Source organism: Phalaenopsis equestris, unplaced genomic scaffold (genome assembly GCF_001263595.1).
Source record: "Phalaenopsis equestris unplaced genomic scaffold, ASM126359v1 Scaffold000667, whole genome shotgun sequence".
Classification (NCBI taxonomy): domain Eukaryota; kingdom Viridiplantae; phylum Streptophyta; class Magnoliopsida; order Asparagales; family Orchidaceae; genus Phalaenopsis; species Phalaenopsis equestris.
Window position 1 is genome coordinate 148,014 of NW_018165107.1, and position 12,916 is coordinate 160,929.

At 32.9% G+C, this 12,916-nt stretch overlaps 1 protein-coding gene across 2 annotated transcripts in view; it reads left to right on the forward strand.

Annotated features, from left to right (window-relative positions):
- The first annotated feature begins 7,064 nt into the window (after positions 1-7,064).
- LOC110030148 (peptidyl-tRNA hydrolase, mitochondrial) overlaps positions 7,065-12,916 on the forward strand; it is a 94,405-nt gene continuing 88,553 nt past the window's right edge. For both annotated transcript variants that reach the window (XM_020732732.1, XM_020732733.1), the window contains exon 1: positions 7,065-7,353. In XM_020732732.1, coding sequence (XP_020588391.1) covers positions 7,129-7,353 — 225 coding nt within the window. In that variant the 5' untranslated portion in view covers positions 7,065-7,128. The remainder of the gene's footprint in view (positions 7,354-12,916) is intronic.

The following is a 12,916-nucleotide window of genomic DNA, read 5'->3' on the forward strand; positions in this document are numbered from 1 at the left end:
AACCAAATGAGGTCAACACTAGCCTAGATAAATGATTCGCTATTCGATTATCAGATCTCTTCCTATCTAATACTACAAAATCAAATTCTTACATCAGAAGAATCCATCTAATTAATATTGCTTTTGCATCCTTCTGTTGCATCAAATATCTTATAGCAGAGTGATTAGTATGCGCAATACATTTAGCTCAAATGAGATATGATCTAAACTTACTTAAAACATAAAAAATTGTCAATAACTCTTTCTCAGTAGTGGTATAATTAATTTGAGTTTCATTCAGAGTTCTACTTACATAATGTATAATTTTAAAAACTTTGTCATATCTTTTCCCTAATAAAGCCCCAATTTTATAATCACTAACATCACACATTAGCTCAAACGGTTTCTCCCAATTAGGTGAAACTATTATAGGACTAGTGATTAATTTTTCTTTTAATAATTCAAAGGCATTAATGCATTTTTGGTTGAAATAAAATTTTGCATCTTTTTCTAATAATTGGCATAAACGCTTAGTAATTTTTGAAAAATCTTTAATATGTAGCCTGTAGAAACCAACATATCCTAAAAAACTTCTAACCCTTCTCACTGTAGTAGTAGGAGGTAGTTTAGCTATAACTTCAATTTTTGTCAGTTCTACTTCCATACTGTTTTCAAAAATGTTATGTCCAAGTACAATTTCTCCTGCAACCATAAATTGGCATTTCTCCCAATTTAATAGTAAATTTATCTTTTCATATCATTGTAAAACTTTTTCTAAAAGATTTAAACATGATTCAAATGAAGTTCCAAACATTAACAAGTCATCCATAAAAATTTCTATTCATTTTTCAACTAAATCACAAAATATAGACATCATACATCTTGAAATGTTATAGGTGCATTACATAAACCAAAGGTAATTCATCTAAAAGCAAAAGTATCATAAGGGCTAGTAAATGTTGTATTTTCTTGATCCTCAGGAGTAATAAGAATTTGATAATAACCAGTATATCCATCTAAAAAGCAAAAAAATATTTGTGTCCAACTAGTCTATCCAATGTTTGGTCCAGAAAAGGTAAAGGTAAGTGATCTCTCATTTGGATGAATTCAATTTTCTATAGTCAATACAGATTCACCAACTAGCAACTTGTTGTATTGGTATTAATTCTTCTTTCTCATTAACAACAACAGTCACACCCCCTTTCTTCAGTATATCTAAGCATTTCAGCTGCCATCATGTGAAAACATTACAATGTTCTTGGAGAATCTAGATCAACATACATTTATGCTCTGCATCTAAAGTTTCACTTATTAGAAAAAAATTATCAGGATCATCTAGACCCATTGGGATTTTGATAGTAACCTCGCCAGTTTTTAGGCCTCCTTCTCAGTGGTATTATATGTCCAATGATTCATGCTCCATGCTTCCTATGGCTTACATGCAACAAATTCAAAATTGCTCTGGATCTTTATGTACAATAATTATCACCTCGTTACAAGGAAATTTCATAGCAATGTGGCAAGTTGATACCACAACTTAGAAATTTTTTAGGAGAGGTCGTGTGAATATTGTATTGTAGGTTGGTGATGTGTCAACCGCCATAAAATCCTCCATGTTGGTAAATTGATTGTTGTTTTCTCTTCAAGTAATAGAGAACACTATAACACCAAGTATCTACTTTCATTCGCCAGAGAAACCGTACAATGGTCCGACTGGTTCAGTTAATCAATCAGTTGTTAGATTCATTTTATTGAATGCAACCTAGAATAAAATATTCTCCGAGCTCCCGATATCCACCATGATACTATCTGCTTGGTAATTGCTAATGAGTTCAGTAACAAAAATGACATCATTGAAGGGATTCCCTGCTAGAGAAAGATCTGCATCAGTGAAATCTAGTGAGAGATGTGGTTTCCTTTTTGTAGCAGGCATCATAAAAAAGTAATCCCCAACTGACTTCTTTTTTGATTGACCCTAACATATGAATTGCCTCCAAGTATTGTTGGTACTATCTCTACTATATGAGTAGGGTTGGTCGAGGTCGGCTCGCCCAATTTGCTTTTCACCAGTGCTTTGCCTTTTACAGAGTGTGAGCTTCTAGGCTACAAACTCCTTCAAATTTCTAGCCTAAACCAACTCCTCTACTAGACTACGAAGGTTCCTGTACTCGTCAATATCATGCCTATGGTCTTGATGATACTTATTAGGGTTCTGAAGGGAAGCTTCGATTTTCATTGGAGTTGCCTTGCAGAAATACACATTGTCTTCTATTGCGTCTACAAGTTCTAGCATAGAAACTCAGTGGTGTAACTCTGGATGACATTTGATCTCCTGTAGATCAGTTATTTGATTGGCTACGTCTGTGTCTGTCTCATTTGTCCTCTTTATTTCTTTGGATGGAGTAGCCTGTCTCACATTTTGGATGAGGGCCATCCTTCTCTCTTCATCCATCATCCTTCGAGCTATTCTTGCCGGACTGTCGATTCAATTTCTTGAATTTGGAAATCAGTTGGTTCATATATTCCTTAGCCACAATATGATTATTAGTTAACTTCAAGAGTTTAGCCAATATTTTGGGTTTCCTTAAACGCAAAAAGTATCAGAACTGCAGACTTTTCAGTTTATGTGCTAGTGTTGCCTTGGCGACTATCGACACTAGGTTTCAAACCTCAAGAATATCCTTCTGAAACCTCTTAACATATGTCTGTATGTTCTCATTCTGTCCCTATTTTATACACCACAAACAATATGAATCCTTTTGTGGCTTTTGAGCGCTCGCAAGCTACGTCAAAATTAATTTCTTGAAGTGTCAGAAGGAATTAGAAATTCCTTTAGAAAGTCCTTTGAATCACTTGAGAGGGTGGAATCTCTCAGCATGATATAGAACACCAACATTTTAATGCGTTGGAAATCTTGAGAAGACAGATTACAGACCCAAAGAATGTAATATGGTCAGCAGGGTCACTTCGACCTTTATATGATTCCAATGTAGGAACCTTAAACTTTTATGGTGGCTTGGCTTCCACAATATGCCTGACAAATGCATTCTCCACCCAATGATATAATTCTATTGCTCTTGGTTGCGACTCTTCCCTTTTCATAGATATGACATTATTGTGGTACAAGCATTCTTTCACTTGCTGGTAGGTTTGGTTGTGGGAGAGGTTGTGCCCTTCCATTGAGCAACACTCATGCTAGCTCCACAATTTGTCAGGCCATTCAGTCACGGAGTCCCTAGATTTATTGTTGTACACAATCTTGGATAGATTCCACATTCGAGATTTATCCTTGATGTGTTCCTTCACCCTGACAAGCTCTTCTTCTTGTAGAAGAAAAGATTCCACGCTCACCACACCTTTTAGGATGTTGGATCCTAATTTTTTCTGTAGATTGCATCCAAGGAATAGAGCGTTATTGGGTTAAAAATAGAAAAAAAGAAGATTCAAACTCTCCTTATATTTATAGTTTGAATTCCATTCAAAATCCTATTTCTTTAAAAAGATCCTCCCATATATAGTTATAAGTAGGACCTAGTAGCTTACATGGTTGTCCCTATTAAAAGGAGGATGTTACTATAATTAGTGAGCTGTTACCTTTACACATTTATAACTAAATCTCATTTATTTTGATCATGTAACCACTGTTAGCACCTCTATACTTCAGTAACTACTTTAAACACTGATTTATATTTATAACTACCAAATTTGGTTTCCTGGATTTCATTTGGCCAGCCTTGATTCATTCGACTGACTGAATATCTTTCAATCAACCTAGTGATTATCGATTACCTACTTTGTGGAGACTGAATGTAGAGACACATCATCCTTGGGCATGAATATTTCATCGAGTAAATAGTGAATCATCATAATCTGATAAGAAGCCTACATTCAATCTTTGTATTTTTACTGAAGAACCTCATTCTGAGCAAATGTTGATTTCCGTAATAACAGTTATTGGAAAGTAAACACTGATGTGTCCCTTCAGTAGTTGTTTTGTCATTCATTTTCTTCATTTGGTTGGGCTATCAGATTGACCGATCCCATGGCGAGTTGTCCATGTTCTTTGTCTCCAATCATTTATCACCAAGATTTGTGTAGATGCATTTTTGATGTACAATGCCAAACATATAATAGTGGATTTAAGCTTAATTGAATCTAACACTATTCCAGATTTAACATCATCTGAATTTGATAAATGTAATTTCTTTGGATTCACTAAATCTTATTTTACTTAAGTCTTGGTCGCAACCAAACACCCTGAAAGAGTCGCATATTCTCTTAACTAGTTTTTATATTTTTATAATAATAATACTAATACAATACATGGTTAGAATTAAAAATAATGGAATTATAGTAATAAATATTCATTCATTAATTAGTATGCAAGAATAAATAGTTAAATTTTTTTATTTGTTGGAATTCCATAAGTCGTGAGTAATAATAATTCATTCATTGATTAATACTATTTATGAAATGCTATATCACTATTAAATCAAATTAAATTAAATAAAAAAAATTTCATATAGAAATAAATACAAATAACTTTTTCGTAATAGTAGTATAAGGTCCCATTTGGGGCAGCTTTTAAGGTGCTTTATGTTTTCAAAATCACCAAGGGGGTTTTTTGGGGAGTCTCTTTATCGTGACATTTCAGAGAATTGTGTGAAAGGAAGCATGTATTGAGAATGGATGGGTTGAGCCGTTGTCCGTTGTGAGTTACGTGGTGTTATTAAAAAAAGACGATGTTGCCCTTAGTACGTTCATGAAATTAGCGACTTAGCAAAACCCTGATATACCTGTGCATCCACTAAAGAAAAGCCTTAGGGCTTTTGTTCTCCATCACCAACCACAACTCTGTTCAAAGATTCTCATTTTAGTCATTCTTTCGACATTCGATTCTTCTCTGATGGAATTTAACTTTGTTTTCCAAATAATGAAATTGTTTTATTTTTCAACATATGTGAGTATGGTAATAAACGTGCAAATGCAACAAATATATCTTTATTTATGCATTTTTTAATGTTGACTTTGATTCTATCACACACATACTCTAATTTCTTTAGTAAACATTAAATATTGCATTATCAAGAAATATGAGTTCAAGGAATTCAAAGGTTTCAAGACTTCTATGCTGCAATTGCAGTATGCAATGTTTTGAGTACACTTCAAGACAAAAATATAACTATGAGAGAAGATTTTATAGGTATCTAAGAAATAGAATACTTGACAATTGCAATTTTTTTTATAGGTCGATGATAGTGAGGAATTCACTTCGGATAGTGCCATGCATAGGAAAGAAAATTTTGAAAGAAAATTCTCCTAAAACTTGATTGTTTGGACATGAAAGATAATGTTATGATATCATTACTTATTATTATTTTAATCTTTATTATCGTGTTATTATTTGTTAAGTGATGTAGTACTTGAAACAGACCTCTGACTTCTCTTTTAGCTGCTAATTTTTTTATTCTATTAGAATTATTGTTTAAAAGCCAAACTTACAACTAATACATATCTATAAGTGCATTATAGTCTTTTTTCTAAGAAACAACTACGACATAACAACTAATCCAAATAGACAAACTACTACAACATTACCAACTTTCTAATGATAGCATTTCTATGAAGCAACTTCACATCCTTTTATTAAAATAGTTGCAACTGACTCGATCAACTCTAAGAGGTTGTCAAATAATAAATTTATGTAGGATTTAACCTGGATTTGACCAAAATCCTGATAGACGACCAGTTTGGACGAAATAAAGCTGCAGTTTCATAAATTTGGAATTTATTGATTTTTGCCATAAGTCTTGGATTTATTAAATCTAATGAATCAATGGATTTAGTGAATCTAGGACGAACATTTCATGAAAAAAGTTAGATATGAAGTTACCTTCCTCCTTTCGTGCAAAAGCAATGCGAAAAAGAAGAAAGATGCACTTTTCGGGTCTTTACGGCTGTATTGTGAGGATCCCTCACTTGTCTTCCCAGTTAGCTCTAATTGTGACTGTATTGAGAGTGTTCATCCACGAAAGTGATGATTTTGGGTTAAACAGGGACAGGGTTAATTGAAGAGTCTTTGGGCTAAACTGGGATAAGGGAGCGATGTAGGCGAGGGTTTATGATAGAAAAGGGAAAGGAGATGGGATTGTTATTTTACTTCAGTTTTATGTAAGTTAATTTTTTTAATTTTAGTTAATTAACAATTAATTTTTAATTAATACATTATCAAATTAATTATTATTAGATAAATTTTTGTATAATTATTTAATACTTGTTTAATAAAAAAATAAAAAATAAAATTTAAATTATTTAATAGTTAATCAATTTAAAATACATTCTTAATTAATATAATTAATAATTAATAATTTAATAATTGATTATTATTAAATAATTTTATAGTTAGTAATTACTTGAATTATTTTTTTCATAATTAAATAGCTTAATAAATAATTAATTATTAATTAGTATAATAAAAAATAAAATGGTAATTAAATTAATTAATTTAAATTAAATTAAATAATTAATTTTTTGGGATATTTATATACGTGCTATTTGATTCCTATATTTTCACATATCAAACTTCTAAACTTCGATTTTTATGTATAGGCCACCCCACCTATAACTGAAACTTAAGATGGGGTGGCCTATACTTAAAAATTGAAGATTAGATGTTTGATATGTGAATACATAGGAATCAGGTAGCTTGTATGTGAAAGCCTCTAATTTTTATGATAATAATAAAATTATTATATTTTAATTATAACTTTTTATTATAACAAACATCATAAAATTTTAAATGCTCATATAGATTACCAAGTAATTTCGTAGGATTTAATTGCATTCATTAAATTCCATGTGAAATAACTTTTAAGATTAAATTTTTTTAAGATTTACTAAATTTAAATTTTAAAAGTTTATTAAATCTACTAATATAAAATTGAATTTGTTGCCATATAGATTATAAAAGTAAAATTTAGATTGTATGCCTTCATTTAGGCAAGCAAAAATCCCATCATAAAAACTTTGTTATTCTTTTGAATTATTTATTAGCAGATAATAAATAGTTACACGTGGAAGTTTTTTTTGCCTCTTCCGAGAAGGAACTTTATCATGTGTGCAAGTTGATTTTGCGCGTTAGGATGAACGATGCTAGGCTTTCCCGCCGCCCTATCCTCCGCCGGCGGGATTCGTCTGTCCGTCTCCGGGCTAACGAAACGATGCCCTAAGACGATGTCGTTCTCTCGTCACTATCTCCCATCGTCGACATGTTTCTCCACTCTCTCTTCTCCAGGCGATTCCTCCGCTGCCAAGCCGTGGCTCCTGGCCGGCCTCGGAAACCCAGGAAAAATTTACCAGGGGACACGACACAATGTGGGTTAATTTTCATTCCATAATTTCAGTTTGAATTTTTTGCCCTTTTAGCTTGGAGCAAAATTTATGGTGCTCGATTGTATCTGGATTCTGGTTGCAGGGTCGAAAATGGATGGACATTTAGGCGTTTCTTAATTTGTATTATTTTTTTATAGTCACGCAATCTTACATTTTATTTTTGTGATACATTGATTTGCTATTTATTTGTTTTTGTTTGTTTGTTGTGATTGCCAGAGAAGAGATAAATGCACATTCGTTCCCTGGAATTTTATCTCTGTTTTTTGTTTTGTTTTTTATTGTGAAACCCTAATTTGGATTTCCCTACGCAAACACCTCTTTGTTTTCGGAATCAAGCTTGCGTTGAAATCTTTCTTGGCCTGCGGAATCGGTCTCAGGTCGAGAGTTTATAATGTAGTTGAAGATTAAATCCAAGATCTTGGTAACAACTTCAAAATCCATTATCGACCGAAGTAGCTATCACCCACAAACAAAATATTAGCATTAACTTCAGAGAATCATATGGTTTTGTTTTCTTTTATCTAGGAGGAGGAAAATGCTTTCTTAATTTATGCTGACATAATTTAGCAAATCTTAGTACATGAAACTTATTGTGAGCAATAATAAGAGTCACTCTGTCAAAGCACTTTATTTGGTTTAAAGTGACTATTGGTGGTACAGTGCATCATCATTATCAGCTTTATCCCAATTATTTGATATCAACTTTATGCATCATTATTTTTTATTCACTCATATTGTGTGTTAACTGAGATGTTAAACCTATGTTTTGTAAGTCATTTTGGACAACTACTGTCATAATAGATCAACTTTTTTTTCCTTTGTACTTTGACGCTATTTTTTTCATATTCGTTTAACATGTGCATTTTTCTATCTATTTGTTGTAGATCTACTAGCTACCCATCTCTATTTTGACTAGCTTATCTTTAATACATTCAACTCCAATTATATTTTAGTATAATAATTTTTATTATATTTTTTTTAGTTTTGTCACTTATTCACTTTAACTTCACATTTTTAACATGCTCAACTTAGCCATCAGTGACATTTTTATCAAACAACACTTGGATTCATATAGCATATATGACCTAATTATAATTTTATAAAAATTAAGTTTTCCCCTAGGATATTACAATTCCGTAAAAATAAAGTTTTCTCCTTCAATCATTTCATCATATAAAATTCTTATGCACTTTTCCATTTTACTATCAATGTTGAATTCTAAAAGCTAAATATTCATCCATGCTCATTTTTTATTTAATAAATTTAATACACTCATACTTAGGTTCCCTTTATTTTCTAATAATAGTGATCGATACACTTAAAATATAAGAAAATTTCAATCATACACAAATGGTTCAAAATGATATAAATCTCAAATTTTGAAGAACCCGGCCTCATACCGATATAAGGAGAATTTTCCTTAAAAGTTGTGTCGACGAATCCACATTCACCAATATACATAAATTTGAGAGAATCTATATTTAACCTCTTATTTTCGATAAAAAAGGTCCTAATCAATTCTCAAAATTCTCCAAGATGGGTCTATTTGGGGCAGCTATAGCTTAATAATAAGCTGTTGTGGATAAGTTGTTGTTTGTTTGTTTTTGGTAGTGTAAAAACAACTGTGTTGCGGCTGTTTCAGGACAAATGAGCATTCTACCCCTATATACTAATATTATTTGTAACAAAACTGTTCATACTAGTACATTCTATACTTTAAAAGCAAATAATTAATGCAGAATATTATAAAATAAAAAGACACTTCATTAAACAGTGAGTAGCATGACTACAAAAATTTTAGAAAAAAGAATATTAAAATAATTATTTTTAAAATGCAGATGACGAGCTAAGTCGTTTTCTAGGGATGCTCTCCATGCCCGATCACTCTTAGCGGTGGAATCTCTAGCACTATTTACCAAAAATAACCACAGTTTTATGTGATTTTTTGTGGACACCTGTAAAACCGTTTTCCGTGGCTATGTGGCTGACGTGAAGTGAGCAAAGAACATTATGTCCATAGTAGCAATGCAATCCTCTGGATGTACCAGAAATCCTCAAGCTCATATTTTTTGAAGGTTTAAAAAACATGTCCTCAGACATAACACAAGTAAAAATTAATAACATAAGTAATTAATTTAAATTTTATTCAGCTTTAAGGTTTCAAAAAACTCAGTATATAAACCAACGAATCTATTACTACAAGATAACATACCTTATAAATTTTTAATTGCCTTTAACCCACGTAATATCAAACTCGTATGTCATATATGCATATAACCAAAAAAGGCTATCTAGAAGAATCTCAAAAACTGTAGCACCGAAAAAAAAGAAGAACTTAATTGCCTTCATTGGGATTTCACATATGACACATACTAATAGCGACATTCAGACCATCCAAAAGAACCTATATGGTCAAACGTCTCATCATAGGCCTCCAGAACACACCAAAAGAAAAAAGAAATTCAAAAAGAAAAAAAAATATACAACTTGCAAAAAAAACCAATACAATAAATATCAAATGCATAAAGAAAAAAAAAGATGAGGATTGGCCTTAGAAATATCATATATGTAGCGGTTGTCTTCAACAACTATTACAATTACCAGATATAAAAACTAACATTCCCTCTAATCACCCTCCAATTATCGCATCCTTAATTCATTTCCTTAACTCTGTCATCTCGCTTGCACCTTCCATATCTTTGGTAAAAGTTTCAAGAATATCATTTTCGCTATGTGGCAAAGACTGTCCAAGACAGTATTTATATGCCTCGGCAGGGACATGTATATGATCCTTGTTCACCATACGGAAGATGTCATTGCGGGAAGGATGCCGCCTAATATAATTGTGGAGAGAAGTCATGAAAATCATAATTAATGTATAACTCATTTCTTCTTCTAAACACCAAAATTTCTACACCGTATAAGAAGGATTGTTTTTGTTGAACAATTCTTTCTTGCCCCGTGTAACTTTGCTGGCTCGCTCAACGGATTCCCAACGTCAACTAAATAATATTTACCTGATGTGATTGAATGATTAGTGTTGAAGGAAAAAAAAGAATTAGGAGAGTAGCACAATCTCAAGCGAACCTATAGGTGGATGTGGGAAGTTGTATTTGCTATTCTGTGTTGCATATTTAAAAATTTGATTTTTTTTGCGCACCGCCCTCTCAACTGGTCATGATAAAAGTGAAGCACTTGTTGAATTAATATATCTCTATGACATTCTGCGTCGGTGACTCACAATGACTGATGAATGCGATCTTCCCATTATTTAGAACATGTACATCAATGTGTGTTCCATCGATTGTTCCAATACAATTCTATAAAGATAATGAAGGGTCACGTAATTACGATATTCATATAAAAATTGAATGTAATAAATAAGAGAAATTATCTTAAAGTATGACATATTGTGCATCGTGTAAAACCTTTGCGGAGGTTCGTTTGAATGTAAGATTTGTTGGCTTTATGATTTGTGAAGAAAAACCGATAAGTGCATTCAACCCTACTGAGAAGTAGCTGCAAATCATTTCGAAAGAGTGGTAAAATTGCTCCATAGCTCCATGCATTGATTCATTATGTGATAGTATGTAAATGGTTATTACTAACACCTCTCGTGAGTCGTTCTGGATGAGTCATAAATTCCATGATTTCTGTGTAGTTCCTTCAACAGATTGGTGAATATCGTTTGTGTCATGCAGAACATATTGCTAAACCTTGTTAAGTGACTCACAAACAACTCCCAAATCCATTTGCCGCTAATATATGAGAATGTTATGCAAGGGGAGCGCTCTGTATACAAGTTGTAATAATTATATATTAAGCATACTACAACTGCAACTTTCTTTCTGTGCTTTTCTCTATTTGCATCCATTATCTCAGTATCGAAGTGACTAACACATAAATATCAATGAATCAGCAAAACCAACATAAACAAATAACATTACTTAAATAAATAAAAAACATGTTGTGAAATGAAAAACTATCAAATAAAATAACATGTCCAAAGCAACATAAATATTCAAAGCGACATGAAAAATCATAAACAAATAAAAATGTCCAAAGTAAATAAACAAATAATAAATATGAAATGTCACACAAGAATCTAAATAAAAAAGTGTCTCTCAAATGTCACTGCTCCTATGAAAATAACGTAGGTAAACCACCCTACAGTCAACGATTATCATCTTGAAAAAGAAAATCTCTCTCTCGATCGGATCTTCAAGCTACTTTATAAAGAACAAGTACGACATGTTCTCGTAAATTTTTGGAGTTGTCTCCAAAATTTACATAATCTGTTGGACAAATGTTGCTTGTGATGAGACATGGTCATTGGTGCATGAACCTATCAATAATGTATCTGACTCCTATTGAAAGCAGCTCCCTCATTTTTTTTCTTCTCTATCATGAGCCGTTTTGATCGACTAGTGGATTCGACCTCATTTCGGTTCAGGTTGGGGCCTTCATTAGAATCACCTGTCTGCCCTAGCGTACCACACCATCACACCACATACACTTCATCGTTGCCACCACCTCCACACACACAATAACAGTACAATCACATCCACACACACAACACATCCATACCAGTATTAGCTCCACACACCAACACCTTCACATGCCTAAAAAAATCCACTAACACAAACATAACCACACAATCACGTCCTCTACACAACCACACCAACACTTCCTTAACCACACACAAACACACCAAACCTCTACCATCACCTCTTCTACACATCCACTAACACAAACACAAGCAAAACCACACCAACTCCTTAACCAAACACAAACACATCCACTATGACCAAACATTCACAACCACAAACCAACCACCACCACCTCACCCACACACAAACACATCCACTAGTACACACGCATCCGCACACCAATCACCCTACACCACCACCTCCACCTCCACCTCCACCTCCACGTCCACACACCAGCCACCCTTTACCACCACCTCCTTGTCTTTCAACACACACACATCCACCCCCACATCCGACATATCAACATCATAAGCCAACATCATCCAAATGTATAGTGACTTAGCAAAAAGAAAATCATAATCCACCATTGCACGTGCATTCAAAACCAGCACGTATTACAACATAATTCAAGAACATAAAGGAGTAAGCATAAGCATTTGCCAAATTGAAAATCCAAAAAATTCAAGCCATTTCACGCGGGATCCCAAAATATCATAAAATCCAACCTCAACCGAGAACCAATGAAGTATAAGCATTTTCCAAATCAAAATCTCAAAAATTCAAGCCATTGCACTGTCGGTCAACTTTTTTTCGAGATTGATATAGATTTGAAAATATGGTATATGAAAATAATTTTTGAGATTTAATTTAAGTATAAAAGATATATAGTTTGAGTTTTAAAAGTAGTATGTTTTAATTTTTGAAAAATGAGACCAAATGGATCTCATTAGTCTGATAGTTTGCATAATCGTGCCTGATACCGCGAATACTACACCTTCCCGAGAGATAAGTGTAGACCTCAGCGATAGACCCAATCCTGCAAACTAAGAGATTTG